Source organism: Notolepis coatsorum, assembly GCF_963971535.1.
Source record: "Notolepis coatsorum genome assembly, chromosome: 11".
Lineage (NCBI taxonomy): Eukaryota > Metazoa > Chordata > Actinopteri > Aulopiformes > Paralepididae > Notolepis > Notolepis coatsorum.
Genome location: NC_140175.1, coordinates 51,727,474 through 51,752,492, shown reverse-complemented (window position 1 = coordinate 51,752,492; position 25,019 = coordinate 51,727,474). Strand labels below are relative to the sequence as shown.

At 43.0% G+C, this 25,019-nt stretch overlaps 1 protein-coding gene across 1 annotated transcript in view; it reads right to left on the bottom strand.

The window, feature by feature from the left end:
• The window catches only part of LOC311237120 (AP2-associated protein kinase 1-like), a gene marked incomplete at its 3' end in the record, with an annotated part of 173,044 nt that overhangs the window by 132,218 nt on the left and 15,807 nt on the right, over nucleotides 1–25,019 (bottom strand). Inside the window, exons 2-6 of the mRNA XM_084324926.1 lie at nucleotides 24,427–24,545; nucleotides 23,967–24,075; nucleotides 14,618–14,760; nucleotides 13,300–13,421; nucleotides 9,488–9,569 (exon numbers count right to left, since the gene is read on the bottom strand). Coding sequence (XP_084181052.1) covers nucleotides 9,488–9,569; nucleotides 13,300–13,421; nucleotides 14,618–14,760; nucleotides 23,967–24,075; nucleotides 24,427–24,545 — 575 coding nt within the window. The remainder of the gene's footprint in view (nucleotides 1–9,487; nucleotides 9,570–13,299; nucleotides 13,422–14,617; nucleotides 14,761–23,966; nucleotides 24,076–24,426; nucleotides 24,546–25,019) is intronic.

Below are 25,019 nucleotides of genomic sequence, written 5' to 3'. Positions count from 1 at the left end.
AAGAGCACCGTTGATTTCCACTGTCGTTTGGGATTTAACCTTGTGAGGATTAACACTCGGGCCTGCCTCGTGGAAGGGGCTGGCTAGCTGTCGTCAATGCTGTCGAGCATCTTGGATTACAACTATTGCTTTTGCCTGCTGATCAAGGGAGTATAAGCACCGACTCCTGTACCTGGAGTCTCTTTATTCCTCGTTGACTCAGACGGAGTACCCGAACATTCCTCTACCCTCCCGGCCTTACACCCCGGAGGGAACCCATTGTCTCCAGTTGGTACCGGTGTTGCCCTATATAATTGCTACTATACAACAGGTGGCGTCAGCTTAGACCCATCGTAGGATTCCTGCTATTCTTAGTGACTTATGCTCTTGACTGACTTTACGTATATTCTTCGCCATACAAGCGCGACCCTAATTCTCATTCTGTAACCTAACGTTGCCTAATAATAATAAATTACCCTCCAATAGTATTTCTGTGTCAATGCCGTGTTCTTGTGAGTGTTCACCATCTATATTTGATGTACTGTCTGGCCAGTAATTAAAGTACATAACTAGCAGTGGTTTAATCTATCACAATCTTTAATACAGTCAGGGTTTTGTAACCCCTCAGTTACACCACTCATACACTTCCATGTAATACACATGTTGAACCAACCCACTCACCGCCGTCTTTTGAGGTAACCAGTGGTAACTTTAAGAAAGCAATAGCATTCAGTAGCCTCGTAGCACATAGACTAAAGGCTTGTAAAGACGACGACAAAAGGGGGGGGTCTTCAGATTTGCCCACTCTGGGAGCCGGCTCAGAAAATAGCGTATTCAGGCTCCCAGAACACAGTTCCGGGTGGATGAAAGGTGCATACGATAAAATACTTTGACTGATATGACCAAAATCGGTTTCGTCTGGACATGGCCTAATTCTCATGAATTGGAAATCCAACAAACACCCCCCCACCCTTTCAAGATATGGATACAGGAGGTGTTACAAATAAATGGTTAGATAGATTCAGCCTCTGGCCAGGTAGGAGAGGTAGTGATGTTGGATAAATAAATGGTTATACAGATAGATTCAACGTGAATACAATGAAGAGTAGAGTAGACATTTCCGGTCTTAGATTTAGAACCAGAGATTAAGGCCCATTCATAAAAAACAAATGCACTTTTGCAATGTGGTGGTGGTTGTTGTTGTTTTTTATGCCTTCCGAAATAGCAACGTTGAAATATCCAAATAGTTTGGGACTGTGTGCTTGTTGACCACATTTATAATAGTGTTGGACCCAGCTGTGTTACTCAGTTACCAGCCTAATAGCAAATGTAAGTGATCAAACACAATACAAAACATGTGCACTAGACACGCTCTCTTTCACATCTCTCTCCCTCTTTCTCCCTCTAAATCAGAGCACAGATGAGCGCTCCCCCTCCTGCTGATTCACTCTCAAAAACTCTGCTACAAGAAAAGTTTATAATATCGGGACTTAATTTTGAAGTCTTGTGCGTGAAAGGACAATGGGCCTCATGCATGAAGCGATATAAAAACAGATTTCGTTCTTAACTAGCATTTCCTCTTACTTTGTTCTTACCTGGGATTCAGCAAAGTTTTCTTATTGTTGCTTTTTTCTCAGGCAAGAACTAATAAGAGTGGTCGAGAGCACTCTTACCGAAATAAGAAATTCATCTTAAAAAAAAGCCTACCATTGGTTAATTGCCCCCAAATACGACTTTAAAACCCCGGAACTTATTGCGTGCGTTCTGCTTCTGAAATGGATTATATAGTGCTGTTAGAACAATTAGATGCGCTGGCTGCCCAGGCCGTACGCATAGAGTGCATATATAGAGATCGTTTAGATCTATTTGCCGAGCCAGATGAGTGGCTGCTTAGCCGTTTAAGATTGCCAAGAGCGGTCCTTTTGGATATATGCATTGATTGATTGATTGAAAAGTTTATTAACAGATTGCAGAATGGGTACAGTACAGTACAGCTCAATACATACAATTGTTAAGGGGATGCAGACGAGAGAAAGACTTTAGTCTTGTTTACATCAGGGTCCCCCATTTTCAATTCATCATAACATATGACACACACGACATACAGATAGACAGTACTGCTACATCTTTTTTTTATCCACTTTTTCTCCCATTTTCAATTTTTCTCCCATCCCAATTTTCATATCGTCCAATTCAACCCTCCCCTGTCTTTGAACGTTGTTTCTTGCCTCACACAAACCGGCTGCAATGTGGACTAAGTCATACATAGCACGAGTCCCCTCCGATACTCGAGGTAACAGCAGTCGCATCTTTTCACCTGCGCGGCTCGATCTTTCAGCGTCGGGGGTCTGGGCTTTGGAGGGGCCCCGCCCCCGTCGCTTCTTGATTCTACTGCGCAGGCGCACCAACCGACCTGTAGGAGTCGCTGTCCACAACGCCCAATCCCCACCCTTCAGTTTCCCTCCCCGTAATACGGCCAATGTGTATTACTGTGGACGACCAGCTAAACTGAAAGCAATGTGGAGAGCGGGGCTCGAACAGGAGGCATCCTCCAGCATTCGTTGCGAGCGCCTTGCCCACTGCGCCACGTAGCCGCCCCACAGTACTGCTACATCTATGAGATACCAGATTTGCAAATACAGTACCGTTTGTGATACAAAAAGTGTCCAGAAAAAGTGTATATACATTTGACGTAGAAACTGTACATTGGAGGAGGTTGGGTAGGTGGGGTGGGTGGGGCTGTACATTGGAGGTGGGGGAGGGGGGGTTGGGTAGGGGACACTGTACATTGGAATACTGACAAAGCCATACATGGTCATTTACTGTACAACTGGGTTAGGACATTTATAGGGGCCAGTTTCGAATTGCAGTCTCCCGTAGGTGTTCTTTGAGAGTGTTTTTGAAAGTGGGTAGTGATTCACATTCCTTTACAGCTTTGGGTAGGGCGTTCCACATTTATGTGGCATAATTGCGAAACGTGTTTAGTCCCTTGTTTGAGCCGAATCTGGGTTTAACATGATTTGTGGAGCTCCCTCTGGTGTTGTGATCGTGGTATTCACTGACCTTTGGGAAGTATTTTGACATGTACATGGGTACCTTGGTCATGTAGTGTATCTTGTAGACCAGGCCCATTGCAAGTTGCTGTACTCTGAACACAGAACACACCGGTCAAATGCTGTGCCTCCACATCTACAGGTTCTGAGCGCTCTTGGAGTTTTGGCCACAGGTCAGGCATTTCCCAACCTACTCTAAGTCGCACGCCTCCGAGAGTGCTGAAAGCAATTATAGCATCCATACTACCACAGTACATATCATTTCCATTTAATGCCAACCAACAGATGGAAATCAAGAATGCCTTTTTTGACATCGCTGGATTTCCAAATGTCATTGGTGCGGTAGACTGCACACACGTACGCATCAGAGCACCCTCGCCAGATCCATATCTCAACCGTAAGCTGTATCACTCCATTAATGTGCAGGTGGTATCAGATGCAAACTGTCAAATTCTCAATGTCGTGGCCCGTTGGCCAGGGGGATCACACGACTCCTTTATCCTGCAAAACAGCGCATTGGGAATACGTCTTGCGCATGGAGCTGGTGGAGACGGGTGGCTTATTGGTAAGTTATATCATTTGGAAAACATCCAATTGACCCTTTCTAGAAACTAATATGAATATAATTGCCCTTAAGTGACCGGGGTTATGCTCTCGCCCCATGGCTTATGACCCCACTTGGACACCCGAGACAAGACAGGAGCGCTTGTATAACTATATACATGCACATACTCGTTCCGTGGTAGAACGCACATTTGGAGCGCTAAAGGGCAGATGGCTGTTAGTCCTTGGGCCAAGTGCCCAGATATGACATGTCGGTACCGGTGAGGCGGCAAAGTTTAGTTGTGATTTTTTTATTGGCTGTCTGTGTTCTTTTTGGAACTGATGAAAATCCGCCTATAGAGGAAAATAACAAACAGTCAAAAAATATAAAAAGCTGCTCCTATGGAAATATTTTAATTAACTTATATTGACCCTATGAACACTTTAAAATAGGTAAGGTTTTGCCGCCTTTTCGGTACCGATATCTTGTCCGGCCCAAGGACTATGTGTCTTGAAGCCGCTGGTGGGAAACTGCTGTATGCCCCAGAGAAGGTGTGTCTCATGATAATGGCATGCTGTACGCTGCTGTATGCCCCAGAGAAGGTGTGTCTCATGGTAATGGCATGCTGTACGCTGCTGTATGCCCCAGAGAAGGTGTGTCTCATGATAATGGCCTGCTGTACGCTGCACAATGTGGCCATGAAGCATGGCGTGCCACTGCCCGTGGACATGCCTCCCATGGAGGAAATGCCCGAAGACGCACAAGACGCACCGAATGCTGATGAAGGTGCCGTCGCTCTGGATCTGTTAATCTCCCGCTTATGAGGCAAGTCATTTTATAGCTAAACTGGATAGATAAACGTTTGAAATGGTGAATAATATAAATATAAATATATAAGGAATGTAACACAAGTCAGTTAAATAATTTTTTATTTATTTTTCAATGAGTCACTTCCTTCAGCGTTTCATTTAGCGTGCGTAAACTGCGAGAGATGTCGCGTAACTCTGCCATGATGTTCTCCTGATTTTGCAGGATGGCAGACACTTCTGGCCTTTGAGCGACACCTGCATGGCGAGGCCGAGCTGGTTCTACAGAATCCATTGATGGCGATTAGTTTGCTGAAAATAAAATATGAATGCAGACGTTTGAGTGTTTATTGAAGTAGCAAAGATGCACATGGATCGACTGCTAGAAAAATATATAATATTGCCCATGTAGGCTATAAATACATTTTGGGGTAGACTAGTGGGGAAATTTAACATTTAACAAATATAGCTTATACTGCTAATAAAATAACTGATGTATAGCACCTTTCTAGTACGCTTTACATGGGGGGAAGAAAAAAGAAAGATCCGTATACTGTACCTGGCATGCCGCATGATGCATTGGTGGGTGCTCTGGTGGGGGGTTGAGTCCCTGATGGGCCCGGCTGTGGATCTGAATCACCATCTCCCTCCGGGGATCTTGGTTTTCCTGTTCCAAGGATGACAAAGTAAATAAGCGCAAGCTCTTGTGTCTTATTGTTTAGACAGATATGTACAAATATAGGCTATGGTTATGTATGCGCTTGTCAATAACGTAATACAAACATACCTGGACCGGCGATACTGTCCAGAGTGGTGTCTGATGATCGGACACCACTTGTGCATGATGGCTCTAATGGTCTCGTCGATTGGCAAGAGGCCGAGGGGCACGTCACGTAAAAATTGTTTTCTAATAGATTCATTCCATTTAGTCGATTAATCGTGACACCCCTAATTCATAGTATTCATTTAGTCTACAAAAAACAGGTGATTGTAATCAAATAACAGCTGATACTCTAATGACAACTATAACCCATGAGCTGTGGCATTGCGCCATATTGCGTTCTGACAGAGTTTTTTTTTTAAGTTTATCTCTCATCTCAGATTATAGCCAACTTCTCTTTCCCTGAAAATTGTTTGAATATTTTTTGGCAACAGGTTATTTCTGGCTTGCTATGACTAGTCTAATGCAACAAAGTGGTTTTCTCATTGATAGAAACGTTGGAGTGCTCTCCTCATAATGCAGAAGAACAGCACAATAGGATCCTGATGAGTGCGGAAATATGAACACACCCACTCCATTCCTCCCTACACTGTCTCCTTCAGGCTTGAATACATGCTCTCCCTCCTCACCCATCAGTGCATCAAGAATCAAGAGGTTTATTTGTCACATACATACAAGGTCATACAGTGAAATGCAGGTGGTCATGCCCGCATTGATTGTGCAAAATACAATAATAAAAATAGGCATAGAAAAAAATAAAGGAATGGAAAAATAAAATAGGTAAGACACAAGATATGCATGGTAAAAAAAAAAAGACATGCTAAGTTCCTGGGCCCTCATTTATAAATTTTTCTTAGAAAGTATTCTATTTTCATACGTAAGCACAGAATTTAGAATGTGTGCACGCACAAAAAAAACTGGATTTATCAACTGTGCGTACACAGGTCCTACGCTCCTCCGTGTTGATAAATACCTCTTTGTTCTACCGTCAATGCTTGTGCATGATTATCCATATATGGTCATGAAACACCCCCCATGGGATGTGAAATAATGGACTGACCCAAGCGGAACTTCACGGGAGATTGTTCACTGAGGCGCTGTCGAACCAAGAAGACACAACCGGTGTTATGGGATAAATAAAAGGCTGACTTGTACACGGTGATGTCAGATATCAACGGCTCCCTAAGACCATTGCTGCAATTCTGCCTGGACAGCTCAAAATACTTAGCCTAATACCGACAACAAAATAGATGCCTCTAAAAATCATATACTATTAGGTAGCCTATATGAATTACATATAATAGCAGCCATAGCCTACATTATGCAACAGTAACTTGCGCATACCAGTGTATGTGACGGACCAGTGTATACCTTATATCATATCATATTCATATTCATATAATAGTTTACTCTATCAGCATACCAGCATGTAATACGTTCTGAGTGTGTATCTACCTCAACTCCTTATTATTTTGCGCATAGATTGCAGAAATACGGGAACGTTTTGATTTATATTAAAAGGCTTTGACATTGTAAAACTAAATACGTGGAATTCTGTAAGCATAATACAAGTCATATCACCCACACGATATATGCTCTGTGTCCAGAGCATGTATGCTTTTCATTCATTTAAGACACATTATTGCAAGGGTTTTGTAATACACATACACCCTGTTCTCATTGCAATGCGTTTTTTATTCTTTCTTATACAGTAGGAAGGGGGAAGAACACTATTGTGGGTGTTCATATGACTTGTATTCTGCTTACAGCTTCGAAATTCCACTTGTTTCGTTTAACGTAAAGCCTTTTAAATATAATCAAAACGTTCCTGTGTTTCTGCGGTCTGTGCGCAAAATAATAACGAGTTGAGCTACGCGGAGCGCAGTCAGTCAGTACACCCCGTATATTCCGATAACGCTATATAAACCATGCTGCATTCATTCGGAGATAAAGACCTATTATTCCAAATGCTATTTATAGGGTTTTGACCATAATTACACTACTGTTGCTATTTTACAATGAACTATAATGAATTACGGTTCATACAGAACACGCCAGTGTTGAAACTAATGCACAGAAGCTTATTTCCTTGTTGTAATAATATATTCTACCAACGGGCGCCAGCTACGCATGCTCTGGGCTGTGCGTAGACATACGCACAAAGTCAAGTTCACGTTCAAATTGATAAATCCCACACTTTGCTTAGAAATGGTAGTACGCACGGGTTAAGCACATATCTGTGCGTACGCAACGTTGATGAATGAGGGCCCTGGTTCCTATATACACTACTATACAATATAAAATGTTAGCTCTTAATGTATCTAAACTATACTATTAGTACCTCCTTCCTTTAAAGTGACTTTCTATTTTTTAAAGTGACATTTTGTTTAAGTGATTGTTTTAGCGGTTGCCGCATGAGAGTGTGTGTGTGTGTGTGTGTGTGTGTGTGTGTGTGTGTGTGTGTGTGTGTGTGTGTGTGTGTGTGTGTGTGTGTGTGTGTGTGTGTGTGCTCATGTGTACTTGAGAGTTCAGTGTTCTGATGGCCTGGGGGAAGAAGCTGAGCCGGAGTCTCTCTGTTCTTGCAGCGTGTGACCATAGGCGCTTGCCTGACCACAGCAGCTTGGACAGGCTGTTGTTGGGGTGGTGGGGGTCTTTCATAATTCTACAGGCTCTGGATTTGCACCTCCTGTTATATAAGTCCTGCAGGGGTGGTAGTGTAATACCCGTAGTACGCTCTGCTGAGCGCACCACTCTCTGGAGTGCCTTCCTGTCCTGTGCCGTGCTGTTTCCAAACCAGGCAGTGATGTTTCCAGTCAGAATGCTCTCTACAGCCCCGGAATAGAAGGAGTGGAGTATCTTCCCCGATACTCTGAACTTCCTTAGCGGTCTCAGGTGATAAGAGGCGCTGTTTTGCCTTTTTCACCACAGAATCTATGTGTGTAGACCATGTCAGGTCCTCTGTGACGTGGACTCCCAGGTACTTGAAACTGCTCACCCTGTCCCCTGCTGTATTCTCCTAAAATCCACGATCAGCTCTTTGGTTTTACCAATGTTCAGGAGTAGGCTGTTATCCCGGCACCAGTGTGCCAGTTCATCAACCTCCTCCCGATAGGCCTTCTCGTCATTGTTAGAGATCAGCCCCACCACCACTGTGTCATCCGCAAACGTCACTATGGAGTTGGAGCTGAACCTGGCCACACAGTCATGTGTGTACAGTGAATACAGCAGGGGGCTCAGAACGCAGCCCTGGGGGGACCCGATACTCAGGGTGATTTTGCTGGAGGTATGACCCCCCACCCTGACCGCCTGGGGCCTGTCACTTAGAAAGTCCAGGATCCAGGCGCTCAATGGCAGAGCTCAGACCCAGATCGATCAGATTGTCAACCAGTCTGGTGGGGACTATGGTGTTGAAAGCTGAACTATAGTCAATGAACAGCAATCTCACATAGCCCCCCTTCTGACTGTCAAGGTGAGATAGTGTGTTGTACTTGGGAGACCGCATCGTCAGTGGACCTGTTTGTCCTGTATGCAAACTGCAATGGGTCCATGTTACTGGGGAGGGAGACACAGATGTAATCCTTGACCAGCCTCTCAAAGCATTTCATGACCACAGAGGTGAGTGCCACCGGTCTGTAGTCATTAAGGCCTGCTGGAGAGGAGTTTTTTGGCACAGGGATTATAGTAGACATTTTGAAGCAGGCAGGGACCACAGACTCAGCCAGGGATAGATTGAATATGGATGTAAATACTGGGGCCAGCTGATTTGCACAGGACTTAAGTATTCGTCCTGTTATCCCATCTGGGCCAGCTGCTTTCCGAGTATTCACACCCATGAACGTTAATCTCACGCTGTGTTCCGTCAATGAGAGTGTGTGTCCCTCCCCCGTGGATGAACCCCCTCCCCGCTGCAGCCAGTGCGTCAGTGACGCCGCTAGCCGGTGAGCTAACGTCGCCACTGCTCGCCCCAAACCGTGCGTAAAAGTAGTCGAGTTAATCCGCTAGAGAGGCATCGGCACTCACTATTGAGGGGGGGCTGACTTTATAATCAGTTATCGTCCGTACTCCCCGCCATAAGCCTCTCGTCGTTCTGTGCCATCTGTGTCTCCATCTTGTTCGCATATCGGCGTTTAGCAGCCCGCACCTCTTTGCGTAGCATATAGGCTGCTACCTTATACTCTTCCATACTTCCCGATGCTCTGCCCGAGTTGTAAGCAGCGGTACGAGCATTCAGGGGCACTCGGATGGAATTGGCCACCCACGGTTTCTGGTTTGGGAAAACCTGCACCTTCTTCGTGGGGACAATACATCCACAGCACAAATATAAAGTGTGATACAAATTGAATTTATTATTATTAATAACAAAAGGCTGGTGAGCTCCACTCACCCAAATGTCGGCTTTAGTCGTGATGACCTTGTTGTTGTAGAGGTTCACCATCTCAGGGGAGCGATACGACAGTGTAGTGTACCTGCGATAAGGCCACAATAAACAAGTAACATAAGAGATCTGAAACATCCTGTGTGCTAATGAGAATTTAATTAACTTTTACTGACCGACAATCAATCTAAGTAAAGCTAACGTAACCAACTACATTACATGTGCTAAAATAGAAAGACCTAATTATTGACAACTCTGCACAATAACAAAATATGTATGTAGAGTAATCACAGAGCTTTTAGAAAGGTGCTTTCCCCCCCAAAATAAATGATTGATTAATGAATTTATCATAAAAAAAAATCTGGTCCAAAATTAATGTTGTTGTTTACATGTTTCAGGCATGTAACCCCTCCATACTTCCCATTTCCCCACATGGAATGCACCTGATTGAATAAATGACATGCTGGTGCGTGTTGTAATGTGGCGTAATGTTGTCTATACTATAGTACCTTTACTCTGGGACTGTTTAACCTGTTAAGCTGTAAGGTCCCCTTATAAGGGGAGGGGACCCTGCTTTTTTTTTAAATCATAAATCGATCAATAGAGACTGTATTAGATCCCCACGTGGGGTATCATTGGAAAGGCACACTCATTGGCTTCAACCCTGTCCAAAAGTTCTCGAGATCACCAAATGATTGACAGAGCTAGAGCCCCGGGAGTCGTGTACGTGTTGTGTACTTTGCCATGTACTTTGGCGCACGCCTCACATATCGGCATGTAACTCGAGAACCGCTGAACGGATTTTGTCGCCTGAAGCGGCAATCAACAGACAACACATAGGGCTTTAATTCTATATATATATATATATTGTATTCAAAGAAATGCAAACCTGAGCCGCTAGAGGTCGGCAAAGTGGCGTGTCGCGAATCGTCCCACATGTGGGCCCTTGGATGTTAAGAGGTTGTGTTTCTTTTTCAAATGTAGCCAAGAGTAAAGACCTTAACCCTATCAAAACAGCAGTCAAAGTGTATATTTTCATTTTTACCAATGTTTTTAAGATTTACAGAAAATATGAATTTATCAGAAAAATGTTAAATAATATCTCTTATCATAAAACCGTGAGGAAATGACTAAATCCAGATTTAACACTTCCATTGGAAAGAGGAGCGTTTTCCCCATCCATTGATGTATGATTTCGCCATATAAGGTCAAGGTCAAGTTCAAATATGAATTTAGAATTAAAATGGATTATAATTTATTACTCTATAAACAAATCCTTCTGTTTAATCATCTTCCCTTTTTCATTTGCTTAGATTATTTGTACACTTGATCTCAAGAAGGTGGTGAATTGAGCTCAGTGACATTCACCGGCAAAGATGCAAAAAAGAAATCATAATTTATATTCTCCTTTGTTTCATCACAATTGTATCAAGCCTAGTAACAGACACAATATTTCTGACCCTGGGAATACATACCCCCAGGTCCCTAGAAGAACATGCTAATTGACCTTGTAGAAGTGGAGCAATCTTCCATTTACTTGTACCTTTAGGCGAAATTTCTGAAAATAGGGCTACAACTTAACAGGTTAAAAGAACTGCTCAAAACTCACCTCTTTAACATAGCCTTTGACCCCTAGCTTCCTATATTTAATGTTGTGTGTCTGTCTACCATGTTTGTCTCTTGTTAAAGCGGCCTTGGGTTTCATGAAAGGCGCTATATAAAACTAAGTATTATTATTATTAACTCTTTCTCTGCCAACAACGATTAAACTCGTTATTGGCCGCCAATCGTTGAACACCAACAACGAGTATACTCGATTCCATTCATTATCTATCCAGGGAGCCTGGTGTTATCATAGGGAATGAGTCTGAGATCGCGAAAGTCCAATACCGTCGCATGGTAGGATGCGGCCGGTATTGCACATCCTTTGAAACTCTGTGTATTGGGCTGTGCGTAGATTATATTGGATTACATTTTCGGGACCCCCGAATCATTATGCTGTGGTGGGTTATGTCGTGGGCCAAATCAGCGTATGTTGTTGTACTAACGAATGCCGTTATTGACAATCAATTAATCAGAAACGACCCCCCCCCCCCCCCTTTCATGCATTCATGATGGAACATAATACCGATCATATGCATTTTTCTTTTTTGATCCACTTTTTCTCCTTATTTTTCTATTTTTCTCCCATCCCAATTTCCGTATAGCCAATTCTCCCCTTCAATTCTCCGCTCCCCTGTCTTGAACGTGGAGTAACACATGGGAGGCTCACGCTGCCCCCGATACTTCCTGTCTCTGCTGTACAGGTGTCACCCAACCGACCTGTAGGAGTCGCTGTCCACAACATCCAATCCCCACCCATCGACTTTCCACCCGCTACCTCTGCCAATTGAGATAGTACGACAACTGGCCCAAGCCGCAGGCAACGCTGACTCTGGGAGTCGAGACCGGAGTCTCTTGCATTGGTGACGAGCGCAATCTCCGCTACGCCACCCAGCCGCCTCCGATCATATGCATTTGAATTTTTTATTGTAGCGTGTGTAGGGACGAAATGCCAATGGAATAAGTATAATACACTTCGGGGGCTATTACTAGCCTCCCAGGAATTACCCTAAACCGCTCTAAAACCATACTTATATTCACCACGGTATAAGACAGGAATGTATGGATGGAATTTTCTTTTCTTTTTCACATCTTGAACGATAGATACTCGATGTCAAATGGGCCATAGTATTGCATCCATAGCTATAATATAGAATATAGTTATAGCCCTGCAAACAAGGTGACCGACTCCATTGGTTTAATGCGTGGCAGTGCATAGCCATATCCCGGAAACAGTGTGGCAGTGAATGAGTTAACTACAAATACATTAAAATATATATTAGTGCTGTCAATAGATTAAAACAATTTTACTAATTAATCTCACAATTTTCTGTAATTAATCTAGATTAATAATAGCATTTTTCTACTTAAGACCGAAGCTTGTAACAGATATTTACTTGAGTAAAATCATGGAATTAATGTAAAATCAACACAAAGAAAGTATATTTAGATTCAAAGACTATTTTAATAGCTTTCTTTGAATAGTTTCTCTCCTGTGAAATACAAATGTTCAACAAAACCTCAGCTAGACCTCTTTCTTATATCCGAACAAGCAAATATACTGCTGAAAGTTCAGAACGTTGAAGATTTTTCACTCCATAGATTAATCTAGATACATTTCTTTTAATGCTTTAAATAAGTAAGGGATAATGTATAGCTATACTCGGTCATTGTCGCAAAATAATTGACCGAGACTGCGTTCTGGAACACAGAGGCGCCGCGCCGAGGTGTTCTAAACGCAGTTAAGGTCAATTATTTTGCGACAATGACCGAGTATAGCTATACATTATCCCGCTTATTACAGGGCTAACTTACTAACAATATACGTAATTCATTTTACACAATCGACAAGACGAGATCAAATGCAGACGCAGTTGTTCTGTTGCTCCTCTGTCATCGGCAGGTGTGTGGACTTGATTGCACCTGATGTAGTGCAGCTGAGCATATGGTAAAGCTTAGCTTTCGTGACTGCGATCAAAATGCTTGATTGTGATTGGTCAATAGCACTCTGTTGCCCCTAGCAGCGGTCATTATTGCGCGTTGCCCCTAGCAGCGGTGAATTATCGAGAAATAATTGACCGCTGCTAGGGGCAACAGAGCGCTATTGACCAATCACAATCAAGCATTTTGGCGAATGTTAAAACGCCATGTAATAATTTTAATTAATCTCCAAAGTTAAAGCATTCATTTTGACAGCCCTAATATATATATATACAAACTTCTTGATCTCCTCCTCCACCGTGGCCACTCCTTCGGTCTGTGGGCTCTGGAACCTGTTGGTGGCACTGCCGAAGTCACACAGGACATAGTGGCCTTTGTCATGTAGAAGGATGTTCTCCACCTGCAGAGACACAGCAGGGACGGGACTGTTGACTTCTAGTTATTAGAAGAGGACAGGTCATAGCCCCCCCGACATTCCCAACATTCTCAATGTGTTTAGTCTCCCAGTGGTAACACTGGAAGGGGAAACCACATTGGAACAATTCTATGACGGCATTGCCCCGCCGTCTTCTTATTACCGGTTCACTTACAGTACAACATCAGCTGTCCTACTCCACTATGAGGTCACTATGGACACAGTAACGCAGAAACAAAACAGAATGATCTCTCATTAATAAGTCAACCGTAGTTTGAATCAATATTTTTTGTTGATTCAATTGAAAATAAATTGACCCCATATACATAGAATGATGCGTAGGACGGACATCCGTCAACATTTTGAGCTGTAGTGAGCACAGCATGGGAGATAATCACACCATTGATTAATTGATTGATTGAAAACTTTATTAACAGATTGCAGAATGGGTACAGTACAGTACAGCTCAATACATACAATTGTTAAGGGGATGCAGACCAGAGAAAGACTTTCGTCTTGTTTACATCAGGGTCCCCCATTTTCAATTCACACGCGACATACAGATACAGTACTGCTACATCTATACATTTATGACATACCAGATTTTCAAATACAGTACTGTTTGTGATACAAAAAGAGTCCAGAAAAGAGAGTATATATTTGACGTAGAAACTGTACATTGGAGGCGGTTGGGTAGGTGGGGTGGGGTTGGGTGGGGGGGGGACTGTACATTGGAGGTGGTTGGGTGGGTGGGAGCTGCATGATGAGTCACTGACTAGAAGCACTACTCTTGGTCCACTGGTTGCTCAGTCGCCTGCCTTGCACTACCTTTGGTATTTCCTGAAATGTTGCAGTGAATTATCACTTATGAGAATCCATTAGCACAAGTGTTTCAACAATATTCTGCTGTTCCTGGAGAAACATTTTGGATAATATTCACAAACGACACACCGCCATTTACTACGTTTTATTTTCTTTTTTATAGTTTAAAAAATAATAATTATAGTTTATAGGTGGTTTGTCATTTCGAATCTATCCCTGCACGCCGAACACATGACCAGTGAAAACCTGTTGGGTTTTTAAGATGTTAATAATATACTAACATTAATACTCTTTAATATTAGAGACTAGAGTGTGACAGGAGCCCCGGCAGGCAGCCTGGAAGTGTCCAGCCATCTCACCTTCAGGTCTCTGTGGATGATGGGAGTCTTGCCCTGGTGCAGGCGCGAGACAGCGTCACAAGTGTCGCAGAAGATCTGGAGCACCTCCGTCTCGGTGAAACCAGTCTGGAGCCGCTGGTTCATTAGGTTGACCACCTGGCCTCCTGCAGAGACAGAACAGCCCATTAAAGCTAGCCTCCTGTAAAGACAGAACAGCCAATCAAAACTAGCCCACTTTAATGGCGTGTTGTCATGTACTTGCCACCTCAACTGTTTTATGTTTGCAGAGCCTTAAGGCCCACCAATATCAGCACAAATTGCTTCTCAATGGAAATAAGTTTGCTTCTGGTTGTGAATGTATTTCAGTTTGTTTGCTTTGTCAGAGTTCTCATCTATTCAACTCTGATGTGCAAATTTGCATGACTGAAGCTCAACCAATGTGAGAGCAGCTATCAGGATTTCAGTATGTGACTGGTAGAACTCCAAGTAGCATCATATCCTGTCATGTGACTGATTTCCAAGTAGCATCATGTCCCATATGGCTCTTTTTTACCCAGCATGCTAGGACACCTTGCGTGGCCTAACACTAGTGACCAACCTTTTTGGTGGTCTAACTGCACAAGAATAGAGTGTGGAGAACATGCACCACAATTTATAGGTAAGAATAGAGCTAAAGGAACACATTCTGCTGTGTTGCGTTACATTCTGGAAGCATAAAGTGAGGTGATAAGAGGAGGTGAGAGAGGAGTGATGCATGTTAGTATCATGCAGCTCTATCCAACAGACCGAAGAAAGCCTCAGTGTAGAGGAAGATGAGAAGAAAGATGTGGAGAGAGTGCCCTCATGTGGACTGATGATAGTACTGTACGCTTACTGCACATAGAAGGGATTAGCGGGATGAGATCAGGACAAGACAAATACAATACAAGAAAAGAAAAAAAAATATTGTTCTCGTTACAGACTGGTGTCAATTTTCCATGTTTTCGCTATAGTGTCTGCCTTATGTCTCTGATTCGGTGTTGTAGTTTATTTTGTAGACCATGCTTACATGTACTTCGTTCATATTGTTTATGAACAATGAGATGGGAGTGGAACTTTGTACAAGCCCATTGGGCTTCGTTCCCTCCTAGCACTGTTTTTTTTTCTTTTTTTTTTATATAATGTGCTAAATAAATAAACTAAACTAAACATTGAAAATAATGGAGGGGGGCGGGGGAACAGAGATTTTTTATTGGAAACCAATGTCCAGTCTCTGTTCTGTTCTGCTTAACACATTGACTGCCACGCTTCTATCCATCAATGTACAGTATGATCACTGCCACCAGTCTAAGCCTATGGAGATGTTCACCTTCTTTGCAGGGCTATAACTTTTTTAATTGTATTGCTAAATTGACATTACTATGGCCCATTCAACATCGATTATCTATCGTTCAGGAATCAGGAACGTTATACTTTTTCATTCATATGAAAATACCGTCTAGAATATAAGTATGTTTTTATCGTTTTCTGCAGTAATTCCTAGAACGCTAGTTATAGGCCTAAACGCATAATATAGATTATCGATTGCAGTTTATTCGTGATACACGCTATATTAAAAAATCCAACTGAATACGATCCTAAACGTTATGACTCATCATGTGCGGATGAAAGGGGGGGGGGGGTCATTTATAATTCCGTGATCGTCAGTAAATGCTTTATGTAGTATGGGTGATATATTGATCAGAGCGGTTTGCATTGAAAAGAATAAACAATCAAGCTGAAAGTAACGTTACTGTCCTCTTACCGTTCGCCGATGAGACTGGAGGAAAAAGATCCCACTTATTTGACGTCGATCGACTAGATCCATTTCCGGTTTGTATGGCGCAATAAACGCCCAAATCATATCGTTTATTGAGTTATGGCAGCGATCCATATACACGGATGTGTGTCTAGAGTCCCGCAACAATATGTTACTGCCGGACGGATTTCCCAGATGCACCGAGATCACCAGATCCATTTCCGGTTGTAAGTCGCCCGATCATCCACCAGGCGGCGGTATTGAAGCATTGCACGGTTGTGCAGAGTCCCACTGTCTCAGCAGAGGCTGGTTGGCGGAATTATGAATACCATGGCGAAAAAATTAAATATGATCTCAATAACGTCGTACGCGGACGGGCCAACTGCTGTGGACTGGAGGAGCTGGGTTGTGGACTGTAACAAATTCATTTAATTATTTAACAACACATTCATGATTGGACTTGTTTCTTTTTCACCACTTTTTTAGCTCTTTTTAGTCCTATTTTAGCCATTTTTATCCCTGTGTACATGTCCATCTTGTTTTTAACACATACTAATAAGTGTATGTTATGTATGTTATGTATAAACTGTTTTTTAATTGCCGTTTTTAAATTGCTGTTACACTGTTTATGCTGTAAAGGACATCTTAATCTCGCCTCGGGGATAAATAAAGGTTTTCAATTCAATTCAATCAATTGGCCCACGGTAAGAGGAATATAACGTTATTTTCAACCCGATTGTGCGTTTCCTTGTTTGATCAATATATCCACCCAACCTACATAAAGCAGTTACTGATGATCGGGGAATTATAAACGACCCCCCCCCCCTTCCTCCGCGCATGATGATGCATAATGTATACCGATCATATACATTTGAGTTTTTTGGTGTAGCGTGTATGGGGGGGAAACGGCAATCGATAATCTATATAATGCGTCTATATAATATAATGGGTCTATAACTAGCGTTTTTGGAATTACAGCAGAAAAGATTAAAAACATACTTATATTCTAGAAGGTATTAACACAACAATGTATGAATGAAAAAGTATAACGTTCCCACATCCTGAACGATAGATAATCGATGTTGAATGGGCCATAGTAATGTGTCAATATAGCAATAAAATTTAAAAAGTTATAGCCCTGCAAAGAAGGTAAACATCTCCATAGGCTTACAGCGCTGGCAGAGAGAGGCATGAGATGGGCAATACCCCCGGCGGGCAATGTGTTAAACTTCTCATCTCATTATTCAACCAATGTGCACAATTTGACCGGGCTGAATTTTCTCATTGGAGCATGCTGATCGGCAATCCCCCATAAATACTCCCAGTGCTTTTTCTGGGTTTTCTTCATGGCAAACATTATATATAAAATGATTTACCTCCTCCACAAATTGTGCCTGATTAAACCCCTTATAAGACCTTCTATAATTTATCTTGGAGCCAGCCTTAGGTATTTTCGTCTTCCACAATAGCAACTAGGTTATGATCGTGTGATGTTGATATGGTATAACCTTGTTTAAAGCTGCAGTGTGGAACTTTTACATTATTAATTAATGTCCATTACATTTCAGCTCTTGCCAAACGTGTTTACCCAATACTGATGATCGCCACCAGGGGACTCACTCTGTATTTCTCAGTATACCGGAGTAGTGTCTGTCTAGACATGCCTGCGCACCGGTAATGATGTGTTTTACGTCAACCAGCAATAATTGGTTTGCCAGAGAGCCCAGAGTGGAAATGGCTGAGAAACCGAAGAAGAATCCAAGAAAGGTTTTGGATGCCAGATAAAAAAAAAAATTACTTAGCATTCAGAGGAAGGAATAAAGTAAAACACGGATAACTACTTACTCTCACGGCCAGTAGGTGGAGACAAAAGTTCTGCACTGTAGCTTTAAAGGGGTTATGCACTGCTATTCCTAGCACTATTTGGGCAACTTTACACACTTCCTGTGAGTCTATGTAACACATCTGTAATTTTTATTCCAAAAATAATCATTGTTTTATATTTCTAATCTTGTACTCAAAACCAGCATTTTTCAGCCTCATGAAAGCAGGCTATTATTGGCTTGGCTCCACCCATACTAGCAGAATGCTTTGAGTGACAGCCACCCACCAAATAGCTCCGCCCATCTCCCCGTCAGAGATTAGGTTTCAGGTTACATACAAATATGGTATGTCATAAATATAGAGATGTAGCAGTACTGTCTATCTATATATATATAATATGTTACCATGAATTGAAATTGGGGGACCCTGATGTAAACAAGACGAAAGTCTTTCTCTGGTCTCCATCATAGCAGTACTGAGCAGTACTGTAGCAATACAAATATGGTATGTCATAAATATAGAGATGTAGCAGTACTGTCTATCTATATATATGTTACCACTATTTGTAAAAGCCACAACCACGTTACCATATTTGTAATAATGTAAATCATTGTGTCGTTGTACATATTGTGTATACACCGTTAGAAGCTAACATAGCTTAGCTTGGTAGCTATTGTGCTAACAACATATCCCGACGTCCGGCTCGCTGGCCGGCATGCACGCCCGACACAAAATGGTTCTCTCCTCTCTGTACACCCCCGTCCCCACGGGTACCCTGCCGGGGAGCCCATGGACGCGACAACGGCGGCAGCCGTAGGGTGCTCGAGCCCGCCGTAACGCTAGTGGTACACAATAGCTATGAGCTAACTAACGCTACAGGCTCAAACACGCTACGGCCGCCGCTGTTGTCGCGTCCACAAGCTCCCCGGCAGGACACCCGCGAGAACGGGGGCACACAAGGAGGAGAGAACCACCCCAAATCGAGCACTCATGCCGGCCGACAAGCCGGACACCGCGGTTGTTGTTAGCACAATAGTAGCCCACTGTGATGCACCGAGTGGGCCACCATTGATCAACATGCAGCGATGTGTAGCTTGCATGATGCGTGTGCAGTGCTTTGCCACACAGGTCTGAGAAGAGGACCTGCACATGATAGCAACCGGGAGCGTCGCGGAGCATTCAGCCTGCTGGCTACCTAGATCCACTTCAACCAGCCGAGCGTCGGGAGCTCCAGCAGCTTGTCGATGTGCTAATAGCCTGGAGCCAGCTACCGTTAGCTTGCAGAGGCTCCAGCACACCGACAAGCTGTGTAGCCAGCTACCGTTAGCTTGCAGAGGCTATTAGCACACCGACAAGCTGTGTAGCTAGCTACCGTTAGCTTGCAGAGGCTCCAGCACACCGACAAGCTGTGTAGCCAGCTACCGTTAGCTTGCAGAGGCTATTAGCACACCGACAAGCTGTGTAGCTAGCTACCGTTAGCTTGCAGAGGCTCCAGCACACCGACAAGCTGTGTAGCCAGCTACCGTTAGCTTGCAGAGGCTATTAGCACACCGACAAGCTGTGTAGCCAGCAGGCTGAATGCTCCGCGACGCTGGTTGAAGTGGATCTAGGTAGCCAGCAGGCTGAATGCTCAACGACGCTCCCGGTTGCTAACGCCGGCCCCGGCTGGTGCTAAGTAGCTAGCGATCGCTCCCGAGTCCCGAGAGCTAACGCCGGTCTGTCTGTCGAAGACCGAGGGAACCGCATCAGGCTTCAGCTGATTAGTGATCTTCTGGACAAACCTTCCACCCTGCAGGTAGCAAGAATGGAGGCGGGCATTACTAAAACCACAGAGCCAATCACATCACCGTGCGCTATAAACAGCGCCCTGTGACGTGCACCAGGTCGTCAAATCAACATGACCTGATTTACTAGAGGCAAAGAGGGGATGGGCTGTAGCTGAGGAATTCGCCAATATAGTATTTAGGCCCAAAAACACATTGATACGAACTCCTATTACTATAATACAATGCTAGAGACTGAAAAATGACATTTATAATGCATAGCACCTTTAAATAATAAATAACAGGGGGATTTTTAAAACAGTGAGTAGAGACTTCACCTCTTTTTTCACAGCATTTGGCAGACATGGCAGGGGTAACCGACAGAGTATACCTGCCCCAGGGCACCAGACCACCAAAGGCACCAATAGCCCAAAGATTCATGTAGACATTTATTGCATTATTTAATTCATTTAAATTGGAATATGTGCCCATGTAAGCATGGTTTTAATTGAAAGGGACCCAAGCATGCCGTTTAAAGTACAGGGCCCCCACTCTTGTCGGACATCCTTACCAAAAGGCTCTAGAAGTGAGTATTTCAGAGCATGTCCCTGGACTCCCCTAGTTATGTCTGTCACCAGAGGTATAGGTGGGGCCCCTAACACTTTTTTGCAGAGGGGCCCCTAGTTGCATAATCCGGCTATGTTGGCAACACCAAGTGTCCTTGCATGCTGTGACAAAAAATGGCCTGTGCGGGTTACAGTTAGAGTTGTTCCGATACCGATACCAGTATCGGAAATGCCGCCGATACTGCCTAAAATGCTGGTATCGGTATCGGCGAGTACCCTCTAATGTTGCGCTCCGATACCATATGACGTAATTTATCAACAACACTGCGGACGTTGGGCTCTGTAGATATACCCTACTCGCTGAGTGAGCAATGAGCATTATAAAACAAACGTGCTTAATCGACCGTGAATTAAAGTGTCAATTGCCATTTGTCATTTTAACAGCAGAGCAGATACTTTCTTAAAATGCCATCGTCCCGACAGAGCGCTGTTGACGGGGAGCTCTGATGAGATCGCTTGGTGGCTGGTGTTATTAGCAGTGAACAGCTAACCGAAAGCTAGCTTTGACGTTACCTTGGCTAAAGTTGGGGCTATTCGTAATCCAGCAATAATGGCTGCAGACCTGCAAGCAAAGTACAGCAAGTTGGCAAAGGAGTATTCCAAGTTAAATCACAATGTCACCAGTAACGTTACAGTCTTCTATGGTCTTTCCATATACCGGTAACTTATGCTAGCTAACCTAGCTCACGTTAACGTAGTCATTGCACAATTGCACGTCGCGTACACAATTAATGACATGTTGCGGACAGCCATATCGGCGACAATGTTTAGCTTTTAGTGCCAAATGATAAGAGTCTGAGGCGGAGTCTCAAAAGAGAATGTTGAATATTTATTGTGCAAAAATCACAACAGTTCCTCTGCTACTTCACCGGAGCCTTGACTGAGTAGGGTATATCTGCAGAGCCACTTGGTAACGAGTGCAAAGCGAGTGGATCTAGAGTAGGGTATATCTGCAGTCCTGCAGCCCCATACTCATTGATTAATGATACTAATACAAATCTATACAATCACCTGTTGAATAAATACCATTACTTTCTAGTTATTACTAAAAAACAGTATATATAAAACAGTATCTGTAAAAAATAAATATATATATATATATATATATATATATATAATTTTTATATTTTTTTTTTTTTTTTATGTATGCACTGGTATCGGATACGTATCGGTATCGGCCGATACCCAAAGCTTAGGTATCGGAATCGGATCGGAAAGGAAAAAATGGTATCGGAACATCTCTAGTTACAGTGCTGCCTAGACTAGTCTATCATATGAAAAACCTGAAATTTGAAATTTAAACTCTGACCTAGTGAATGGAGTGTACAATTCACAACCTCAAGAGAAGTTGTTTGCATACTGCATACTATCTGCACCGACATGAACAGAAGGCAGGTGGTGGTATGCCCAGGCTACAAAGACCCCCATGTTTCAGTGGCCAGTACTAACCCCTACAGTAATCTATCAGGATGAGAACCTCATAGTACTAACCCCTACAGTAATCCATCAGGATGAGAACATCTTAGTACTAACCCCTACAGTAATCTATCAGGATGAGAACCTCTTAGTACTAACCGTTATAGTAGTCTATTAGGATGAGAACCTCACAGGATGAGAACCTCCTCATATCAACCCTTATAGTAGTCTATTAGGATGAGAATCTCTCAGTACTAACCATTACAGTAGTCTATTAGGATGACAACCTCTCAGGATGAGAATCTCTCAATACTAACCCTTACAGTTTAGTTTTAGTTTAGTTTACTCAGTTTATTTGATCAGGGACAGTGCATATCAATCAACAGTTTATACATTTATAAATGAATACAAATTAAAACTGTAAATATGCCAACATTAGCAGGGTTGCTAGTTTTCAGTTGTAGTCCCTGGGCTAGATGTTTAAGCCAGAAAAGAAACAGAAAAATAGAAGAATATTAAAGCTAATATAAAAACAGTTAAAAACATATTCTGTACATAGGTTGAATTTGTGCATCTATAAAAAAAATTATTAAATTTTAATTTTAAATTTTAAAACAGTGTACAGGGACAAATCAAAGCTATACATGTATAAACACTGTATAGGCAGGCACACATATGGCAGGCACACATATACATAATCATGAATCACATAACCACATAATCACAATAAGGACAGTCAGGCTAGTAGGCAAGCATACAGGGGCTGGGCAGCTGGACTGCGACGTGACTTGCTAATAGTCATGGTCACAGACCTGATTTTGTAACAGCCATGATTTGAGAGTGTGTGTGTGTGTGTGTGTGTGTGCGTGTGCGTGTGTGTGTGTGAAGGATCTGAGTGTATTAGTACTGCGGATGTGTGATGGGATGGTGTTCCAGAACTCTGCAGCTCTGATCGAGAAGGCTGATTTGCTAAATGCGCTTTTTCTCCCTGGGATGACAATTTCCCTCTAGCACTGTTCTGGTGAACCTTCTGCTTTCTGTTAAGAACTGTGAGAGAGGTGGTGAGGCTAGACCGTGTTGGATTTTATATATGGTCCAATGTAGACTGACCACGTTTGGCCAAAACGTCCTGTCCATAAAAGGCAGTCAAACATGGAACAGTCTCCCCATTTCCATAAGGGAAAGCCCCACCCTTGCTTCTTTTACATGGCAACAAAAAAAATAGCTGAAGACCAACCAGTCATGTGAACACATGTGACATATCTCTAGCCACTAGTATTTCTGTGTATTGCTGTTATGTATTTGTAAATTTTTTACTGTTTCTATGAGTCCTGTTTTTATGTTTGGGGACGGATGGAAATTAGCCTCATGCTAAATCCGGCAATTTTTACACTCCACAGTGTTCATTAATTTTGCATTGTCCCGTCCAAATAAACAAATCAAATAAATATCAGGCTGGCATCTTTTAGTTTCAGCATGTTTTCCCAGCTTAGCAGGGCATGTTTTTGGAGGATGGTACAGTGGTGGTGGCAAAAGGGTTTCTTGTCCAATAGTCTTATCAGGATGAGAATCTCTCAAAACTAACTCTTAGGCTATGTGTCCACTAATAGCCTCTTTTTCGAGACGGACCACTTTGAAAAAAGAAGAAAAAAAAGCTTCAAGCGTCTTTTTGGGTCTCCCCAGAGCTCGCACCAGCCGCGGCTCCGCCCCTTCCTCGATGAGTTATATTGATGAGCGCGCTGCTTTCCAAACAAGTTTAACTAGTTTCAACTTTATGAGCTGGGAGCGCTCCGCCAAAAACGCTGCCGCCGAGAGCTCATAAAACGCGAGGCGCGGCTCTGGGAAGAGGAGCTTCTCCAGCATATAAATGAATGACAGAAAGGAGCCGACAACTCATAAAACGTCCCCTATGGACACAAGCCCTTACAGTAGTCTTATCAGGATGAGAATCTCTCAATACTAACCCTTACAGTAGTCCATCAGGATGAAAACCTCCCAGACATCTCCTGCTCCCACTGCTGTAATACTTGAGTCCAGGTAGCCCACTATGTTCTTATGACCCACCAGGTCCTTCTGCAAGATGGTACAAACACAAACACAAATACACACATGTTATTCTTTAGTGTTTGGATCCTGCTGACGTGGTTTGATTTGTGCTTATGCACAGTGTATATTGATGCCTCTTACAGTATGTGGGTGTTCTTTGATTTGTTTTTTTGTGATTTATTACCTTACCCTGGTTTGTACAGCACTTTGGTCAATGTGGGTTGTTTTTAAACGTGCTTCATACAACCTGTAAATGTGCTTCGACAACTATTGCATGCAATTACAGGTGATATCAAACTAGAGAATGATCACGCTGCTACTTCCTCCAGCTGTCATTGATGGGTTGAGTTCAATGTGATGGATCAGCCAGCGACTCACCATAATCTGAACCTCTCTCTTGCACACCTGCAGGTCATGTTCATTATTAACGTACATCCTCTTTAGGGCACAGCGGACACCCTGATTGGTTCGTACCAGGAACACTATAGCAAATCCCCCTGAAGGAGAGAGAGAAATCAGTTATTCAGCTTGAAAATCAATAGGAGAACTATGATAAGCGATATAGGAAAGACATAAAATATCTTTGCAAACGGTAGTAAATTTATTGAGCTTGTAACATGTGACTGTAAACAAAAGCAAGTTTTGCAAGAAAGGTTAAAGCTGCAATTTTCTGACCACTAGAGGGCAAGACGCCACTATAAATAGGCAGAGAGTACAGGCCGCGTTTTGTCAACCAAGAAAATAAATGATGGAATAACAAAAGACTGGCTGCTGGTAGCGCTGGGATGTTTGAGTAGAACACCATGACTCTTCTGATGGCAGGTGCTCATAAGAAGTTTTTAAAATGTGAAAGATACTGTCAGACATTTTTTATTGTAGGGGAGGCTGGGTAGCGTAGAGGTCTAAGCACTCTGTGACGATCCCCACTCTACCTGCTAATGGGTGAGGGGCTGTCTACACGAGCGCTGGGT